The sequence below is a fragment of the Emys orbicularis genome, chromosome 24 (genome assembly GCF_028017835.1).
Source record: "Emys orbicularis isolate rEmyOrb1 chromosome 24, rEmyOrb1.hap1, whole genome shotgun sequence".
NCBI classification, from domain to species: domain Eukaryota; kingdom Metazoa; phylum Chordata; order Testudines; family Emydidae; genus Emys; species Emys orbicularis.
The window spans coordinates 16,661,651-16,682,530 of NC_088706.1; the positions used below are offsets into that span (position 1 = coordinate 16,661,651).

Below are 20,880 nucleotides of genomic sequence, written 5' to 3' on the forward strand. Positions count from 1 at the left end.
CCTATAGTACAGTAAGTGCTTGCTGAATTAACCTTCACAGAGACTGTACCTGTACTGTACCTGGCCTTGATCCGGCCTCTGTTACAGCCTTTTGTGATCTGTCCCATGCAACTCTACTCCAGTAATCAAAATCCAGACCCCATTTAATCTGTCTTGATAGAAGAACCTACCTGCCCCATGTAGGCTGTTAGTGAAGCTGTTACAACTTCCCTTCAAGGAAACTGTGGTGAAGGAAGGATGGGGCAGGACCAGGAACAGATCAGTACAGGAGGCCTTGCGAAACAAATGCAGTGATGCAACTGATTATTTTTTTTAATTAAAAGATACCACTCTGTTTTGAGAATTTTCTGATTCAATAAATCCAGCCCTAATTACTGGGACTACTATATTCCTGTAACTGTTTCCATCAGATGCTTGCTGAGCACTTTATACAATCATTAGTGAATTAAGTCTCCCATTCTGCTTCTGCTGTCCATGACAGGTAAGGACTGTTATTCCCAATTTATAAAAATGGAAACTGAGGTGAGGTTGCACAACACCATGCAGTGAGCTCAGTGAAGAGTTAGGGCTGGTATAAACGCAGGTTGCATTGTAGTGTTATAAACATCTGTTCAGAAACAGATTATAATTAAAAGGGGACAAATCCATGGTGTGGACTATTATGCTGGCATATTCCCCTAAACTACTCTAGTTAAAAAAAGGGGGGCTAGAACAGCCCTTCAGCCTTGGCTCCAGAAATTCAGGAGTCCTCGCTCGCTCTTGTGCTTTTACAACGGAGGATGCCCGCTGAAGTGCAGATCTGATTGAATTGCCCTTCCTCAAAGAAGCGACTGCCCTGGTGCCGGTGCGCCTCTCCCGCCCCGCGTGGGATGCTCACGGTACAAATACGTAATGGGGTGGAAGGTTACAGCCGGGGCGTGTGCGCAGCGCACGGGACAGCGGTGCTGGCCTGAAGCGGTTTCCATAAGAGACAGGGTTGACAGCTCGATTCAAGGGCGCTCCGCAACCCCCCGTTCCAGCGGTACAGTCACGCACGGCGCCTGCCCGGCCCAGGGTGCGTCATACACGGGGTCCGGGGGAGAGTGAGGGCGCTAATCCCTGCCCTGGGGAGCCATGCTGCGGGGAGAGGAAGAGATGCGGCCCCTGACCCAGCGCTGCCCGCCCCCTCACCTCAGCCGCGGGCTCTCGCGGAGCAACGGACTCGCTCGCTGGAACGTGAGGCGACGAGTGGCGCGAAGAGGACTCCAAAGTGGGCAGGCGAAGCCGCTGCGAGTAACCCCTCCTCCCTCCCGCTTGTTTCTATGGTGACGGACCCGTAAAGCGCGGCTGCGTCAGTGCCGTAAAGGCTCTTCTTGCGGCACTTCCGGCCGACTGGGCCTAGGGCAGGCCTGGCCTACCCTAGTATTCGGTCTGGAGAAGGCGAGGAACCTCGTTCTCCCGCAACTATGGAGATGCCGCTGCCGCCCGATGGTGAGACTGGCCAGGGGGCTAGACTTGTCGCCACGGCCCCAGAGGCACTGGGGGTTCCTTCGCCGGGGGGCTGTGGCGGGGTTTGGGCCTGGTCAAGGGGATGGTAGGAGTAGGGGAGATCGGGGCTGTAACGCCCTTAGCACGGGGAACTGGGGAGGGTGTGCGGCCTCGCGGAGGCCCGGGGAATTGGGGTGGGGGGTGCATGGCCTAGGGAGGGATGGGGGCCTGAGTAGGGCTGTGACGTTTTCCCCCTCCCCCCCCAGACCAGGAGCTGCGGAATGTCATTGACAAGTTGGCGCAGTTTGTGGCGCGGAATGGGCCCGAGTTCGAGAAGATGACGATGGAGAAGCAGAAGGAGAATCCCAAGTTCTCGTTCCTTTTTGGGGGCGAGTTTTATGGCTACTACAAGTACAAACTGGCGCTGGAGCAGCAGCAATGTGAGTGTTGTTGCCGCCAAAGCCCTTGGCGGACAAGAACAAATGTATTTTAACCATCCGCTTTCAGAGAAGGGATTGTTAAAGACTTCATAGCTGGGACTAGACCCCAGCAGCCCTGATTCCCAGCCTCCTGATTCAACCACTCCCCTTGTATAGCTGGGAATAGAATCTAGGAGTCTTGACTCCTGCCCTCCACACTTCCAGTGAAGAATAGTGTATCTTAAGCTGCTTTGAAAGTAAGCTTTTGATTTTGGTGAAAAAAATTGTGAATTTTATATTTTATGTAGCTCAGCCCAGACTCTCTTGTCTAGTGTTTTGTCCTGACCCAGACAAAGCTTGGCTAGAATTTTTTTTTTCTAATCTTTTTTTGTGGTTGGTGCTCAAGCAGTTGATTTAGTCTTGTGCATGCAGTCACTCGTACTTTTTATATTGTAATTGTAGAAAAATTAAGCCAGTCATTATGGAAAAGCTGATCTGGCATATTTTAATGGTATTCTTAGAATGTGAATGAGAACTAGGCATTTGCAACAGATCCAACTTGGGATGTCCGTAGTCCCATTGTTAAATACATGTTAAAAATCATGTTGAACTAGAACATAATGGAGCTTCAGATTTTGGCTAAGTACCCAGGAGTGTGTGTCAGTTTAATTGATGGTTTTATATTATAAAATTATGTAAGAAAGAGGGTGAGTTTGGTTTCTGGAGTTAACAGGGTGCATAGATTGTTTAGGATATTGGCGTAAACAAACGGACCACTTCTTATGACTCTTACCGTGAATATATTTTTCTGGTAGTGCTGTGCAAACAGACTCAAGACATAGAGGCCACTGCACAGATCCAGCCATTGTCACAGCCCTCTCTTCCGCCAGCTGCAGCTATCCCAGCTCCTCAAGGTGCTCCCTCTGTAGAGGAACTTATCCAACAGAGCCAATGGAATCTCCAGCAGCAGGAGCAGCATCTCCTTGCTATGCGACAGGTAGGCTCAAGATCAAGTATTAGCTTTACATACATTGGACTGCCAGTGGCAGCAGTCCATTGTGTGCCCAAAAAGATTGGGATTGAAGGGAATCTTGAGCATCTTGCTTCTAGATAGTGGGTAATTTAGGGTAGCGCATGGGAGGAGACATGACCCGGCATCACTTTGCATATAGTATCTCCTGCAGAACAGAAATGATAACATGTTTAGAGCAGACACACATAACCTTTGTTCAACCAAGGACCACATTTATAACTTACTAGGAGAGTGAAGGCTACACTCATCTTGCATAAAATTGAACAGGTTGCAGCTGTGACTTGCAGAGGCTTTAAGCATGCAGCGATCCATTTTTTATCTGAACGGTGGTTTCTTAGATCAGGGTGAAACATTGCATGCCGGAAACAGTGGTTTTCATGGGCCACAGGTCAGTATTAAATATGTGTTGCATCACATTGTAGAGTTCTCTGGGTGTGGACCTGGATTATGTGCTGAGTTTTAGTTCTTTGAGGTCCTTGCTTGGTTTCTGCTAGATACTGACAGATACAGGATTTGTCATAGGGAAGCAGGTAGACAAGGGGTTAGTGACAGCCAGCTGAAACATAGCTGTGCCTGTGTCAGTAGGAGTAGAGAATCTTGGTCTCTGTAGAGGGCTTCCTATGACTAGAAGCACCTCAGACTTATTTGCAGAGTTTTGTATCAAAAGGATTTAGCCTATACTAAAACAGTCTTTTTTAGGAACAAGTTACATCAGCGGTAGCCCTTGCAGTTGAACAACAAATGCAGAAAGTCTTGGAGGAAACCCAGCTAGACATGAATGAATTTGATAACTTGCTGCAGCCGATAATTGACACATGTACAAAAGATGCAATCTCAGTAAGTAAATGTCTCAGCTCACCCATATGTTCTGTTCCTGCCTTTGCAGGTGATATACTTGTGTGTGTAACATGTGCAGTGACATGCAGTTTTAGGAGGGTGTGATTGCATGTAAATAGATCAGACAGGTGCTGTTCCAGCTGTGAATGTCATCCTCTCTGTTAATTGCGAGTGATTCCATATGTTTCCTGTCTGCTTATGAACAACTCATCAGAGTTTGTTGACTGCTGTTCAGTACATGAAGGCAGTTCACAGTCAGGAGCGAGTGGGACTCTGCTTGGGGTGTTGGTGCAAGAGATGGGGGCTGAACCACCCTACACAGGGAGACTAGATCAGTTCCCAATTCACAGTACCATTGGGGCAGCTCATTTATAACTCTGATGGTTTGGAAGTCTGATAAAGATCTCCACAGAGGGAAGAGAGAAGCCAAAAGCAACAAATCATTTGGTCTTAGTCAGTGAGCAAAAGCAAAATGGGATGGATAAAGCCCAAAAAGATGGGTGAGAGGAATTAAGTCTGCTGGACAAAATTCAGTGACCAACATCTTCTTAACCCAAAACAGCTGTTAAATGTCATTGCTAGTCTGAACATGGTTTGTGACCTCTAACTGTATTGTATACAGTTTTAGTTAGCTGCTTCTTTGCTTAGTTGTACAGTATACTCAATAACAGCTGTTACATGGGAATTCCCTTCCTTGTAGTTACTTGCAGACTAGTGATCTGTTGCTTTATGAAATCCATGCAATGTGAACAAGTCAGATTAATTTAAAATATTTTAAATTGGTTTTCAAAGGCTGGCAAAAACTGGATGTTTAGTAATGCAAAGTCTCCTCAACACTGTGAGCTGATGGCTGGACATCTGCGAAATCGCATAACGGCAGAAGGGGCACACTTCGAGCTTCGGTTACACTTAATCTATCTAATCAATGATGTATTGCATCACTGGTAAGGATTAAAATGCGTTCTTCAACTTGTTATTCTCATGAGTTTAATTCAGTGGTACTCAAACTTTTTTACTGGTGACCCCTTTCACATAGCAAGCCTCTGAGTGTGACCCGCCTTATAAATTAAAAACACGTTTTAATATATTTAACACCATTATAAATGCTGGAGGCAAAGTGGGGTTTGGGGTAGAGGCTATCAGCATGTAATAGCCTTGTGACCCCCTGAGGGGTCCCAACCCCCAGTTTGAGAACCCCTGGTTTAATTGATAGTCAGGGGTCTCCCTGCTAGAAAATTTGTACTTTGATTTGGCACAGGTTTTTTATATTTTTAATCTACATATTCTCATCATGTTTAGTGACTGTAGTATGATGTGTATAATTGGTGCAAGCAAAGTGGTGATAGAGTAAGAACTGAATTAACTTTGTCATTGTTGTACATTGTTTCCAGCTGACACTGTGTGATTAAAAAATATAAAGTATCCTATTCATTATATACAAATGAGTTACTAACCATATATGTCTGTATTTGGATGAGACACGTGGGTGGGTATTGCAGCTCATGTAACAATATAGTAAAAGGCTGATACTTTTTCCCCCCCTTCCCTTTCATAGCCAGCGGAAGCAAGCACGAGATCTTCTGGCCGCTTTACAGAAGGTGGTTGTCCCTATATATTGTACTAGCTTTTTAGCTGTGGAAGAGGATAAGCAACAGAAAATTGCCAGAGTGAGTACCTGTTTTAGGTTAGCTTGAGCCTTATGTTTCTATTTTCAATGCTGGAGAAGCCCTTGTGACTAGTTTATAAAGATGTAGCTTACTGTACCCTAATTTTATTCTGTCACTGCTGTCATGCGATTAACAGTATTTTTTTTTTCCCCCTGTGTTCATACAGCTCCTTCAGCTGTGGGAGAAAAATGGCTACTTTGATGAATCAATTATTCAGCAGTTACAGAGCCCGGCTCTTGGACTTGGCCAGTACCAGGTTAGCCATGAGAGAAAGTTGGCCCCTCTTTATAATTGCATAATAGATTGCGGACATATTTTAAGTGCTGAATGCAGTAACTCCTCTTTTATGAGATGTAAATAGTAGCTGTCTCTTTGTTATAAACTTATATTCTGCCAGAGTACAAAAATAATGTAATACATTGTTCTAAAGTTAAATACTGGGGGCCATTTAAAATATAGCATATAATTATACTGTTCTGATTAGGCCTAGTTTCTTCATCCCTTCACCCCATCAGCTTCCTCATCTCTGGCCCTGATTCTGCTCTCTTGGTGTGTCTGTTTGTCTTTACGCCCACCCTGGCTCTTTGCTTACTTCTTCCTCTTCTCATTTTCTTCTTTCTCTGGCTATTGTTAAAGTTTTTTATAGTACCGTATGCATCTGTGGTTAACCCTTTAAGTCACCCAAAATGAATGCTGCTAATTGCCAGCTTTTAAATAAGGTAAAGGGAAATACAGGAGGGATTTTCCATATAGCATCTAGTAAATCGTAATGAGGGTTTGTCCTCTGAGTAGCTTCAATCTCTGAATCCCTCTAGGAAGAGGTGGATACATTATCTGGGGAAGCTTGTATGAGCAGGGATGGTGTCTATTATGGCTGCACAGTAACTTCTTGAAAATGCTGATCTTAATTTGTGTCTCGTCCCGTCAGGCAACTTTGATCACAGAATATGCATCAGTAGTGCAGCCTGTGCAAGTGGCCTTCCAGCAGCAGATACAAAACTTGAAAACACAACATGAAGAGTTTGTCAATAGTTTAACACAGCAGCCACAGCAGCAGCAACAAATACAAATACCACCACTGGAGAGTGAGGTAAAATCGACACCCCCGGCTCCAGCTCCGACACCTGCTGCAGCACCGCCTGCTGCTCCAGTCAGTCAAGCAGGTATGGTTGCATTCTCAGGACTTGTGTGTTACAGGCTAATGACTGGCAGCTCTCCTGAGAGTTTACCACTTGTCTTGATAATAGGCTGCTACACCTCTACCCCGATATAACGCTGTCCTCAGGAGCCAAAAAAAAATCTTACCGCGTTATAAGTGAAACCGTGTTATATCGAACTTGCTTTGATCCACCAGAGTGCGCAGCCCCACCCCCCAGAGCGCTGCTTTACCACGTTATATCCGAATTCGTGTTATATCGGGTCGCGTTATATCGGGGTAGAGGTGTATTTGGACTGACTTGCCCATCACTTATAAGTTGTTTGGGCAAATACTGTCTGTTTTTGTTTTTACGGTGCTTAACATCACAGGGCTCATTCTGGTTGTGGCTTTTAGGCACTACTGCAATATAAAATTTGAATAACTTTTTTTTTTTAATTAGGCTGAATACCTTATTATTGACCTGAAGCGATTTTCTCCATCTTCTTTAGTCTTGTGGTATTATGTCATTCTATAACTAAAACCATTTCTATTCAGGAGTTTACAGTGTGGCTGTAAAAATGTTCATGGGGCTGTACTTGGTAGTATGTGATTCTTGTTTGTCTTTTGTCAAATGTGCAGCCTGATTCTTCTTAGAGGAGCTGGGCATTCCCAAATACCATTAAATGCATTGAAGTTGCAGGCGTTCAGCACCTTTGAAAATAAGGACACGTACATTAGGATGCTGAAGCGCCTACTTAAAGACCTAACTTTAGGAACACAGGTTTTACATTTTTAACCTCAGAATTTTGCCAAAGTAAAGCAATGCTAACATATTAAATAAGACCTTTTTAAAAGGATACAGTTAACTTGAATTGCATTTATTTGAATATTTTGACCAGTTTTGAGCAAAACCTAAGATCACTATAACTGAAAGATACTGGAGAAAACTGTTTTTAAAGCTTGTTTCCCCTGTGCATTTGACAGCACTATGTGTATAGAGAGAACTGTTTGTTTAAAAAACAACAACAACAGAGAAAGACGGAAAAAAAATTGGTAAGGGTCTCGGGGGTGGACATAGGGCCTGAAATTCCTTTATTAAAAAGGATTAGATTTGAAGTTGGTGTCACTTTAAAACTGTTTTGAGATACTGAAGTTGTTACACATGTGGTAAGTGCTTTCAACTGTATTGAAATTAAGAAACCAATAATTGGAGGTCCTGGGCCCAGGGGACAAATTTTTCTGTTAGGGTAATTCCAGAACACTGGCAAGTAGGTCAAGTTGAGATCAGACCGGTCATTGGAAAATTTTTATTAAATTCTTCTTGCTGTAGGGAATTGGGGACTAGGTGATTCTGGAGTTTTTTGCTTCCTGCTCCCTTATTTAGGATCCTAATTAGTAGGGATTGAGCAGGCTCTTGGTCTAGAACATGGTGGCTGTTTTGAGCAAGGGGAGGATTTAGGGGGACTGAAGGAGGAAAAAATAATAATCAAATTGTTTTATAACAGAGGAACTTCCAGTACTATATGAAGTATTAATTGTCTCTTCAGAAACTGGTATAAATTTAAATAGGAAACTGAATGATGTGGTTTAAGTTGAGGTCAGGAGACTCCCACAGAATTCTCATTGAACCCAGTGGAATTGAAATGGACTAGGTTTGTAGAGCAAACCAATGTTTGGAAGTAGTCACGTGCAACAAAGGGCGGTTCTTCCAAGAGTCTCCAATTTATTTCAGATGATGGCAAATCTCAACTTCCTCTGGCTGGTTCTGCAGAGTATGATGCAACAGGGGCTGGGGTGCAAGATCCTGCAGCTGCTGGACCGCGTGGCCCTGGGCCTCATGATCAGATTCCTCCAAATAAACCACCCTGGTTTGACCAGCCTCATCCTGTTGCACCTTGGGGTCAACAACAGGTATCAAACATGTAAATGTAGCTATGGTAAAGCACTGGGGAGTCCAATAATTGTCAGATTGTAAAAATCATCACACAAGTAGGAGCTTGGTGAAAAGCTGGAAATGTTAAAGTCCAGATTTTAAAATATCTGGAGTTTTCTTAGTCAAAAGAAAGCGAAATAGCAAATCATTAATCATATTTCACAGTTGTCCTTCTACTGCTTTTCCTTTATGAGCACGCTGGGGCTCCCTCTGGGGCACAAAGCTGTTTGGGCCATTACTCTTTTGTTGTGTTAAGGACAGAAATCCTGGTGTAGATATGCTGATCAATGACAAATCTTTTCTTACAGTTAATGACAGGATTGAGAAGAACAGTTTAGCTTTTCCTCCAAAATTCTCCTTTTCAGTTTGTCCTAACTTTTGCTTGCAAAGCAGACTCTGTACACAGATGTTTGTTCCCCCTCCTCTGTGCACATGTAGCACTCTAGGTAATAATTTAGAAATAGACTGTTTTTATTACATTCTTCATTTTTATAGCCTTATGACCAACCTCCTTACCCTCACCACCAGGGACCTCCACACTGTCCTCCATGGAATAACAACCATGAAGGAATGTGGAATGAACAGAGAGACTCAGGATGGAATAACCAGCGGGAGACTCCTTGGAATAACCAGCCAGATCCTTCTTGGAACAACCAATTTGAAGCACCATGGAACAACCAGCACGAGCAGCCTCCATGGGGAGGGGGCCAAAGGGAACCTCCATTTCGAATGCAGCGGCCACCTCACTTCAGAGGCCCGTTCCCTCCACATCAGCAACATTCCCAGTTCAATCAGCCCCCACATCCACATAATTTCAACCGCTTCCCACCTCGCTTCATGCAGGATGACTTCCCACCTCGCCATCCCTTTGAAAGGCCGCCTTATCCTCATCGTTTTGACTACCCCCAAGGGGACTTTCCTCAAGGTAAAGTGGGTACTGAGGATGCTGATTGCTGTTTTAAAATTAATTACATCCTTGTGATGAGAGCTCAACATCAAAGGAATGGGGTAGCCCTTCCTGGAAAGCTCGCACCCCTCACCACCTGCTGCTATACACCTTAGTTTTAGAGTTGTAGATTTCCAAAGCCAGAAGGAACAACAAGGAGTCCTTGTGGCACCTTAGAGACTAACAAATTTATTTGGGCATAAGCTTTCGTGGGCTAGAACCCACTTCATCAGATGCATGGAGTGGAAAATACAGGAGCAGGTATAAATACATGAAAAGATGTGAGTTGCCTTACCAAGTGTAAGATCAGTCTAACGACAATTCAGTTGACAGCAGGATAGACTTGCAAGGGTCCACTGTGATCATCTAGTCTGACCACCTACATAACTCAGGATTGCCTTGAATTAACTCTTGCTTCAAGTCAAATTGCTGTGATTGAACGAGAGCATATCTTTTAGAAAAACATTCATTGTTGATTTAAAAACTTCCAGTGATTGAGAATTCACCACAATGCTAAAATTTCTTTGAAATGTATTGGATGGAGCCAACATCATGTGTGAGTAGGGAGAGTAGCCCAAGCAATAGGAGAGAATAGAGAGCTAAACCCAGACAAGTTGCTCCATCTTCTGGATTTTAGCAGGGAACTGGAGAGACTTTTCTTATTAAATGTAAACAGGGGAGAGAGCCTGGATATGGTAGACACACATTTTTTTACTTCATGTTTAATAGTATTCTGCTTCTAATGAAAGTGAGAGACTACCAGCACTGGCTAGAGTTGGGTTAGTCATAGTGCAGGCTTCTCCCTCCTGCGTCTGTCTGTCTGCTCATTTTTGCCCTGCAGCATCCTCTTCTGTTCCAGGCTGGATCTCCCATGCAGCACTGTCAGCGTATTTCACAATGGCCCAGTTGTGTGCTGTATCAATCCTGGTACACACAGCCAGTATTTTTGCCCACTAGGGGTCATGCTGAGATCATTCATTGCCTTATTTTAACAGGAACATTTTCTCTCCTACCTTTCGGAATGCCCTTCTAACAAAGCACTTGCATGTCATGTCCTCCTGTGAAACCACTCCCATCTGTTTGTCTATGCATGTTGATAGAACTTGCAAGTCTACTGCTTTGGAGATGGACTGCAATTGTATTTTGAGTCTTTAGAAGTATATCACGTGGGTGCCTCCTTTGTTGAATGCAAGGTAAATTGGTTTTGAGAATAGAAACTTTAATTGTAGCACTTTCCAAACTCAAGGTACCACAAAGCAACAGGGGCTTAGTTTTTGAAATTTGCTATTGAAGATGTGGGTGGATGTTATGCTAGGGAGGGAGAGAGACTGTAGGTGCTTCATGAGCACAGACCTGTACCCAGTGCCTTCTCTTCCCTGTAGTGGTTAATGAGCTTTCCTTGTAGTAGGATTTTTTTTTCTCTTAGAATAAATGTATGTGGTTGGGGGCGTCTCAATTAGTTGTCCTCCTTCCTGTCTTCCCCCTCTCTAAAACCAAATAAGGCTTTCTTGTCCTTCTCTGCAGAAATTGGACCACCTCATCATCATCCTGGGCATAGATTGCCTCATCCTGGAATTGGTGAGCATCCTCCTTGGGGTGGGCCACAGCACCCTGATTTTGGGCCTCCTCCACATGGATTTAATGGGCAGCCTCCTCACATGCGGAGACAAGGCCCCCCTCACGTAAACCATGATGATCCCAGCCTGGTGCCAAATGTCCCCTACTTTGATCTTCCTGCTGGACTTATGGCTCCACTTGTGAAAGTAAGTTGCTGAAATGGAAGCTGAGCAGAAGGATTAAAAGATCAAACTCCCATGATCAATTTTAGGGATAGTTTAAAATTAATGAGTTATTTATTACTTCAAAGTAGTGTGCTTTCCACGTCGTACCCATCAATCAGGATTGGCACAGGGGACATTTTAGAAAAGCAGCTAGCTAGACTATGAAGACAGAAGACACTTCTCAAAATGTTAAGTCCCATCGATTTTAAATTTTACCCATAATTTTAAAATCAGTAGCACATAGTGATTTATAGTAGTGTGGAGAGAGTCCCAGTTGCTGGCCAGCCATGTTTGTTAGCTGGTCTTAAACTCTTTTCTGTGAAGACTTTTGTAATTCTGATCTAATACAAGTGAACAAAACACCAGAAAATAGACTGTAGGGAATATATTGGCTGCTGTGGGATGGGTTAAATTGGTATAATTTATGTAGTATTCTAGATGAATTAATAGGTCTATTCTGTGTCTAAATTCTGTTATTCCCAGTGCTCATCACTGTTTCCCAAGTCTTGTGCTAGAAGCTTGGATATCATGGGGCTGTATAGACTACAACTACATCTTATACACCTAGGAATCCCAGTTAACTTTCTGCCAAGTTTAATGCTGCAAATGTCACTAGAGTTTTGTTTTATACTAGATGACCCAGTGCTTGTTTGTGGTACCTGCCAAAGCCTTATTTTTAGACCATTTTAAACTCAGTAATGAAGTGCAAGGTCTCTAAGCAGTTAGACTTTCTAGGCATATTTATCTCTTTAGGTAGTCACCCCATGACTTGAAAGCCATCTGTTTTGTTTTTGGCAGCTTGAAGATCATGAATATAAGCCTTTGGATCCTAAAGATATACGTCTTCCACCTCCAATGCCCCCGAGTGAGAGATTGTTGGCTGCAGTTGAAGCATTTTATAGTCCACCATCTCATGACAGGCCTAGAAACAGGTAAGAATGCTAGCAATATGGTAAGGAAAATGCCCTGCCCTGAGAAGCTCTCAGGGCCTTTAACTTGGTTCTGCTAATGCTGAAATAAGTACTCGAAGTTACATTTTGAACTTCATCCACTCCAGTGTGATGTCTGGTCTCATACTGAGAGCACATGAGACCGCTTTCCCCAAGCCTCCTATTTTCTAAAAATCCTGAACTCATCTATTTGACAAAAGTGAGCTCTTCCCATATATAGACTCTGTGTGTGGTTGATATCTTGCAGTGAAGGCTGGGAGCAGAATGGGCTGTACGAGTTCTTCAGAGCTAAAATGAGAGCTAGACGGAGGAAAGGTCAGGAGAAGAGAAATAGGTAAGAGTTCCCTTGCAGTGCCTTCTGACATTTGCCATTCATTTAGACTGTGCTACTGCTGCCTTAAATAGACATATAGTGAAAATCTTGTTGACAATGTGCTGGGGCAATAATTATGTCTTAACTTTCTGGAGCTTGATTTATTTAACATATAGAAGACGGCATACTTGCCACCCTGGCAGGCTTTGGCTTCACTTGTTTGTCAGCAAAATTTCAGCATGTTTAAATTGTAGTTTAAAAGAAAATACATGTTTGCTTTTCATGCGGCTCACATGAATCTTACTCAGGTTTCTTGGTATTTTGTTATCCCTATGCAGTGGGCCATCTCGATCTCGCAGTAGGTCAAAAAGCAGAGGTCGCTCCTCGTCACGATCCAATTCAAGATCTTCAAAGTCATCTGGCTCCTATTCAAGATCCCGATCACGATCCTGCTCCCGATCACGATCCTATTCACGATCGCAGTCCAGGTAGGGTGAAGCAAGAGCTCATTAGGGATTATGGCTAGCTAAATCGCCTAAAATGCTGGAGGTGTGCCAATATGATCCTTCACAACAGCCCTTTGGTGGTAGGGCAGTAAATATTCCCAATATTACTGATGAGGAAAATGAGAGAGAGGTGAAATGAGTTGTCCAAGGCAATGCAATGAGTTAGTGGCAGAGGTGTGTGTTGAACTCAGAAGTTCCTGACTCCTGACCCTGTTACTTTAGACCATGCTCCCTTTGCATATTCAACAAATCTCTCGTAGGTTGAGAATGCATGGTTTTTTCTTCCAGAAAATGGAAGATTCTGAAACTTAGCTCTAGGTTTTTTGCTTTCTTCATGAAACCTTAATTAGTTTAAGGCACCAAAGGTCACAAGGTTTTGTTCAGGGAGATGAATATACAGAATGCACCACACTGGAAGCTGTGTACATGAAATGGTATATCAGCATTTCTGTCCATAAATTCTCCAGACCTTAGATACCTTTTTAAAAATACTATTTTATTAATGTCAGAGGTGAATTACACAAGCTAGGGAACCAATGAAAAGCTATATATTGCTATAATCCTGTGCAATAGAGAAAGGTAACTGACTTCACACACTCTTACTTTCCAGAAGCAGAAGCAGGTCCCACTCTTCCCGTAGTCGGTCACGGTCAAGATCAAGATCTAAATCTTATTCCCCGGGAAGGCGGCACCGGTCCCGATCTCGCAGTCCCACTCCTCCGTAAGACTTTCCATTCGATTGAGTTTGGTGATGTACTCTCTGAGCTTGCTGAGGTTGGCCTAGGACGTTTCTGATAGTTTCTGTATATTAAACACTTAATTGGGTAGAAAAGGGCAGGATTCTAAGCTGATCAAACCATAACTTGAACAAACTGCACAGTCATGTCATATATACATGGAGAGAGGATAAAATTACTTCGTAGTTCCTGGTGATGACTAAATCTTGTGTTTTAAAACATTGCATAAAAAACCCTTAGGTACATAACATGGAAAGGAAAAGGAGTTCTCTGGCCATGTTTGCACTTTACTCTTGGGAAAACCTTGATATCTGATATCCTTGATATCCGCTGTTGGGGTGGCAGAGATACATAGAATGTGCTGCAACAGGACTCCTTGTGTCTTGCCTTTCCAAAGGTTTGTCTGGCTAGTTATGTTGGTTATAGAAGTTTAAACAATACATATGCATAAAAAATAACTTATTTCACTGTGTTAAAACATATTGAATATGTTAAAATTCTAATGCTAAATTATAACTTGTATTTTCTCTTAGCTCTGCTGCTGGTTTGGGCTCTAACTCTGGGCCTCCTATACCTGATTCAAGACTTGGAGAAGAAAATAAAGGGCATCAAATGTTAGTGAAAATGGGTAAGATTTATTGTCTTTGATTGAAACAATCATCCTGGTTCCTCCCCCAGATAGAACCTTTCACAAAGCAGAGAGGGGGGAAAAAATCAGCCTTCTGACTTTAGGACACTGGGTGTTTTACACCTTACTCCAGAAGGTCCTTGCTCTCCAGGGTTTCACGTACTGTATGGGTGAGAGGCTATGATGTAATTTTTATGGTGATCCTTGGCTTGGACTCTTCTGCCTAAAGATAATTTAAGTCATGCTCCTAAAGAGTGTAGACTTCAGAGATAAAGCCATGTTGCATTCATAAATACGTGGGCCAAACTTGTTCTGATCCCCCTGTTAAAGTTGTGCACACATTCTGCTGTCTAGGATCAACTGTATTGGATAACTTCTCTAGATGACAAGCTTAATTGTCACATTAGAAAGGCAGCTACCACATTCAGACAACAGATAAATGTGAGATGACAGGAAACTAACACTGAACACCAAGACACGGGTCTACTAGATGTGTGTTCTGAGCAGACTGTTGTGTGGTGGCAAGACCTGGACCACTGACAGCAGGCGTCAGAGAAGGCTAAACACTTTCCACAGCCACTGTCTTTTTCCATATTCTAAATATCAAGTGTGAATCCAAAGTTCCTGACACTAAAGTACTTGAGAAAGCAAAATTGCCAAGTCTAATCACTAGTCTCAAACACAGACCTCTCGATTGGCTTAGTCACCTGCAACATGTGAAAAATGGATGCTCCAGGGCCCTATGCTGACCTAGGCTCAGGTTCAAGGTCATTTGCAAGAAGGACTTGAAAACTTTCAACATCAACACTGCAAGCTGGGAAGAAGCCGCTAGCAACAGGCCACACTTGGAGGGCTGTGCTGCATCAGGAAGTTGGAGGCTGAAGAGAAGTAGCTGAGAGAGAGGAAAGCAAAGAGAGCGAAGAGGAAAGACCAGCAGATCTGAAGTGCTAGTAGTCTACTGTCTTCATCTTCTGGCCCCATGTCTTAGGCCTGCATTGTTTGTGGAAAGACTTCAAGAATTAGACTTTTTAGCCACTCACAATGCTGCAGCATGATATACAGTAACTGAACTACTTTGGTGTTTACACCATTCTTTTGAGAGGGATGGCTGCCATATATATCTGTATAAAGCACCGAGGGCTAAATGCATTTCATACAGAATCATGTTGGGCCTCAAGAGGTCATCTAGTCCATCTCCACCATGCTGAGGTAGGACCAAGTATATCTAGACCTGTGGTTCCCAAACTTTAACAACCTGTGAACCCCTTTCACTAAAATGTCAAGTCTCGTGAACCCCCTCTTGAATATTTCCAGGGATTTTCTCCTGTACCTGAGTATAAATTATAAAAGCAGTGATCTTGGAAATATAAAATTTGTTTTTGTGACATGTTTATTACACTATGTATTATTCATTATTATTTATCATTACAGTATTTTTATTGCGTTATGAAAATGGCAACACTCTCTTCCAAGATCTCACTTTTGTAGCTTGTATCACTTTGAATAAGCCTGTTATAAGACAAGGCTCCTATGTTTCATCAAGGAGTATCAGATGTGAAACAGCATGAAGGTATTTAAGAAGCCAACTCAAGAGTTCCTCCTACACAAGCATTCAGGTCTTGAGCAGTCCAGGCAAACAACGCACATTACAACAAAGCTTAAATTAGTTCTTCATAATAATTTTAAAAATAATACTAGCTGCCTATTTAATTTTAAAAACAGCAAAAAATATCCACCTCCCTTTCCATTTCTTATAAGGAGTCTTGAAGGTTAAGTCTCCTCAGTGTCCCATGCTGCCCAGGGGCCCTAGGGACAGCTCTGTCCGCCGTTAGGGAATTTTTCCCCGAGAACCCCCTGTAACATTTCGTGAACCCCCAGGGGTTTGGGAAACACTGATCTAGACCAACCCTGACAGGTGTTTTGTTTAACCTATTCTTAAAAACCTCCAATGGTGGAGATTTCACAACTTCCCTTAGTTAACCTATTCCAGCACTTAACTATCCTTACAGTTCGAAAGTTTTTCCTAATATCTAACTTAAATCTCCCTTGCTGTAAATTGCTTCTTGTCCTACCTTCAGTGGCCATGGAGAACAATTGATCACTGTCCTCTTTATAACGGCCCTTTAATGTATTTCAAATGAAAACTGTTAATGCGTATGTGAATTGTGTGACGATAGGCCCATAGCACCCAAGGAACTCTGATAATAACTGGCACCCCCTGCAATCATGAGTGCCTGAGAAAAGGGATTGAGAGGTCATAATTTCCCCCTGCCTTTGCTAATAGTAAATGAAACCAGCCACTCATTTCATTGTCCACGTTATTTGTGGCCTTGGTTGCAAAAGGCTGAGACTGGTGCAGGTTGTTTTGGGGCTTCTGTTGTAAACTGTTGCATCTTACAGCCTTGTCAGAAGCAGTATTAACATCACTGTTTTATTGCATCTCTTTAAGTACTTATATGGCCCCTATTGTCATAATTGATAGAGGCACTCGTACTAACAAATTTATCCTCACTCACCCCTTGTAAGGTAGAGAAGTACTATTAATAATCCCCATTTTACAGATGGGGAAGTGAGGCAGAGAGAGTAAGTGACGTGCTGAGGATCACAGAGGAAGCCTGGCAGAGCACAAGATTGAACCTAGAACTCCTGAATCCCAGGCTAACACCCTAACTGTTGGGACTAATCTTCCTTCTAACATATTAGCATGCCAAATCTTGCCATCTTGCTCTTGTCTGCTTCACGTGTGACAACTTTTTAGCTGGAAATATAGACCTCTCCTCCTGATTTTCTACTTTCCTCCACCCCAAACTGTCCTGCAGCAGACAGTTGTTCATCAGTCACTCATACAGGTTCTAAATTGTTTTTATGCAGACCTTCATAACAGTGCCAGCTTAAGGCAATACAGGGCCATAGGCACCTTGTTATACACCTCCACCCCCAGTCCCGCTAACATGGTGAGTGGTAGTTGAAGGGGCCCTCATTCCCTTTCAGAGAAGCAGGGGGTATGCCATGGGCATGGCAGCAAGGGTACTCCCTACACTAGGTACTTACTCCAGTAGACAAAATATATCTGCTTGGTTGAGTGGGAAGGTGGAGCCCATTGCACTCCTCCTCCTTGCACACACAGTGTCCTCTGTCAGGTGGTGTTGGTTCCTCCCATTCTCCGCAGAGCCGCAGGTCCTGAAATTAATACTTGAGATGAATGGGACAGTTCACCCTTCTCAGAGCTATTGTATCAGGCTGTATCAAGCTTCTTGTACACTATTTCTTCATTTTTGTTTCTTGTACAATTCACACTACTGAATTTAATAACAAGATGCTCTCCCATGTCTTTTTTTATAGGATGGAGTGGATCTGGAGGACTGGGAGCCAAGGAACAAGGAATCCAAGACCCAATTAAAGGAGGGGATATCCGAGATAAATGGGATCAGTATAAAGGAGTAGGAGTTGCACTAGATGACCCATATGAAAACTACCGCAGAAATAAAAGTTATTCGTTTATTGCACGCATGAAGGCCAGAGATGACTGTAAGTGAATGTTGATGGACAATCTAAAAAGGTCCTGTGAACCCTTCGTAGTTAATGTAATAGCTACTTTAGCCCACTTGGCAAGGGTTTCCCTAGACTATAAAATCCAACGGAGGTTGCATAGGGAATCAAAAGATTAAGAACATAAATTAGTTTTATAATTTTTATTATTATTCATTTTTAAATTTCTGGGTAAGTAAATGCTGCTCTCTGAATAACCCCAATACTTTTTTCCTTGGTAAGAGCTGTTGTTGCACTAATTACTCCTGGGGGCATTCTGCACCAAAAAATTAAAAATTATGCACACAATATTTTAAAATTATGCACATTTTATTTGTCAAAATAACACTATATATAATCTCACCAGTTTCAATTATTTTGGTATTTATTTCAAAATGTGTCAGCAAGTATGTCTATAACAATACAGAGATGCACAAAAAAGGAGTAGAGAGTTAAAGAAACCTCTATAACAACCCAGTTCCTGTTTCTCTGCCTCCTTCCTCCCCTTCCCAGAGGCCAGCCGGGGGGGCAGATACCTGCCTCACCCCCCCCCCCCCCGAGCCCAGCCGTGGGGTCCCCTGGAGATACCTGCACCCCCTCCAGAACACACACACACACACACACACCCATCCCCCCCCCCCCCAGTGGGATCCACAGAGAGAAACAGCCTGATGCTTGGTCCCAGGCTTCCATGGAGTTTCCTGCGCGCTGCTGTTTCCTTCCCTCAGGGCATGCTGGGAACTGCGGCTGCAAGGAGCCCTCTAGCTCCTCCCCCTGGCACTGTCTTCTATGTGCAAGTTAGGCTCTCCAGGTCCAGTGGCCCCTAGTGGCAGCCAACAACACTGGAGCCCATTTATGTGGGGGAAAGGAAATTCTGCATGCATGTTAATTTCTGCAAAATTCTGCACTGCGCAGAATTCCCCCAGGAGTAACTACATACAGCTGCTATCTCTTCCAGAATACTTGGTTAAAACTGCAAAGGCTATTGCAGCAGGAAAGAACTATGCATTTGCTAAATTTAATCTGAGTTGAGCTTTATTTGCAATTTGGAAATTCATGTGCATTTTTAATTAACCTCTTGTTCCATTCCAAGTCAACCCCACTTAGCTCCCTCCTTTGCAAGCCATGTTTTGGCTGTGGTGTGGTTGCTAGGCAGTTTGCTTTTTAACCTTCAGGAAACTAGATTTCCTCCCTAAACTACTTGGGGAAGATGGCTAATGGCTAGTAGGGCAGGAGGAAAGGATGGATTTGTGGGTACTGGGAGGCAGTCTGGCATTCCTGCCTGGTTTTGTCTATCCAGCTGTAAGCTGCTCACCCTTGCTGTTGAGTTCTGCTCCTTTCCTAAGGACCAGGACCAGCAGTGGGTAGGCACAGCACAGGCCTAAAGTAGAGGCTCAGGAAAAGATGACACAGATCAAACTTAGTTATTTGCCAATGTGAGTGGCACTCTGTGGGATGGAGAGCCTCATTTTGAGAATGAGGGAGGGACAAGATTTGTAGGGGTTCTGAGTGACAAGTACCCTTGCTGAGTAAAGATTCACAATTAGCAATGGGGAAAACAGTAAAAGAGGGAGGAGCTTTGGGCAGGAAAAGTCACTTCTGGCCATAGCTCTAAGGCTGAGTGACAAAATCTCTGCCCAAAAAAAAAAAAAAAAAAAGTGGAGAGAGAACCCATTTTGTGAATGGAGCCCTCATCCTAAACTACATTACTCTTCAGACAGAACTGAGACTAACTGCAGAATGTGTAAGAACTTTTTTCCCTATTGTTTCAGTGAAGCGTGAAACCCAAGACCCTCCACCACCTGAATAAGACTCCCTGAAATCTGAAGAAAGATGTCTTGCATCTTCTACAAAAGATTAAACTTAATCTTGTATAAATCAGGATTAATGTCTGGAGGAAGTGTCATTAAATGAATTACATTTAAATCTATGATGGAAAATGGAAGGCTATGACATGTACTCCAACATTTGTTTAGTGCTTTAAAAAGGCCAGTCATTTCTGTTACATGTCTAGCGAGTTTAAAAATACCCATTTATTTTGCAAACTTTTAAAAATTAGTTACCCATTTTATACTAGAACTAAACCCCTGCCAAGCTATCCCTGATCCAGGATTGTGATCCACTCATTCCTGTGGAATACAGATGTTACTTGTTATGGTTTTATGTCTCTTGTTCCATAATGTATGTTTTTCTCTCAAAGGTTAATTCTATTTGAAGTGGAGGGGTGCTGCCTTGGGAGCAAGTCAGACTGATGCTGAGCAGTGTATCCTAATGTCTAAATGGGGAATGAAGCACCTAATTCCAATACAGGTGACCTATGAGCACTGTATGAGCTTATTAGAACCTACTACACAACTTAAAGCCCCCTACGCACCATCTGCTGCAGTCACAACTCTATTCAGAATGTAGAGTGTTAACTGTTTTAGCCACTCAAGTGCTCTAAGATGTTCAATGCTTTATAATGAAAGGCATTCTTTAAGCTTTTTATATTTTTGTATATACCCTTGAGTAAAAAGCTAAAACTAATTCAGTAGAGAAGACTTCATTTTCCCCACCCCACAGTTCTAAATATGAAACATTCTTGGAAACCACCCTGCCTACAAAATACCCTTTTTTGTAACTAAATTCTGTTTCCAGAGACCACCAGCTACAGATGTTAGACATCCTTACACTGCACCTCCACTGCAGAGGTCTGCCAGATGGCAGCCTCTTCCAGAGCCATTTTTACAGTAAAAACCATCTTCAAAACCATCGAGTCCCCTATAGTAAATAATCAACTTGTTCTAGATTTATTGTAGCTGTGAAACCGTAACTGTCTGTGAATCAGCAAAAGACATGTATGTTACCAACTTGTGAATTTTACTGTTTTGCCTTCAAATAAACACTTTTATAAAACTGCCTTTAGCTTGTTTTTCAAAGTAAGTGGGTTGCCCTTACCTAGATAAAGTAGCATCTCCTTATCTTGCCTGGAATTCATCTTTATTTTTGGAGTAGGTG

At 42.9% G+C, this 20,880-nt stretch overlaps 1 protein-coding gene across 3 annotated transcripts; it reads left to right on the top strand.

Moving 5' to 3' along the window:
- Positions 1–1,362: 1,362 nt before the first annotated feature.
- CHERP (calcium homeostasis endoplasmic reticulum protein) lies at positions 1,363–20,774 on the top strand. Of its 3 annotated transcripts, none has more exons than XM_065422401.1 (18): positions 1,363–1,470; positions 1,734–1,907; positions 2,702–2,883; positions 3,619–3,756; positions 4,549–4,700; positions 5,312–5,423; positions 5,590–5,679; positions 6,352–6,586; positions 8,294–8,472; positions 9,023–9,419; positions 10,965–11,203; positions 12,020–12,153; positions 12,419–12,505; positions 12,823–12,972; positions 13,601–13,711; positions 14,261–14,355; positions 17,698–17,883; positions 19,656–20,774. In XM_065422401.1, exons 1-18 carry the CDS (start codon positions 1,446–1,448, stop codon positions 19,691–19,693), a joined length of 2,724 nt encoding a protein of 907 aa, XP_065278473.1. In that variant the 5' UTR covers positions 1,363–1,445; the 3' UTR covers positions 19,694–20,774. The 3 variants fall into 3 exon arrangements, with proteins under 3 accessions (XP_065278473.1, XP_065278475.1, XP_065278474.1); XM_065422403.1 differs by having other exon boundaries at positions 20,084–20,774; XM_065422402.1 differs by lacking the exon at positions 19,656–20,774 and having other exon boundaries at positions 17,698–17,891.
- Positions 20,775–20,880: the final 106 nt, after the last annotated feature.

What these genes read in the sequence shown, in the direction of transcription:
- CHERP (XM_065422401.1), top strand. Translation starts at nt 1,446, where the DNA reads ATGGAGATGCCGCTGCCGCCCGATG. An exon ending in CACCTTGGGGTCAACAACAG is followed by an intron (nt 8,473 to 9,022) that starts GTATCAAACATG and finishes CCTCACCACCAG; the next exon opens with GGACCTCCACACTGTCCTCC. An exon ending in CATGACAGGCCTAGAAACAG is followed by an intron (nt 12,154 to 12,418) that starts GTAAGAATGCTA and finishes GATATCTTGCAG; the next exon opens with TGAAGGCTGGGAGCAGAATG.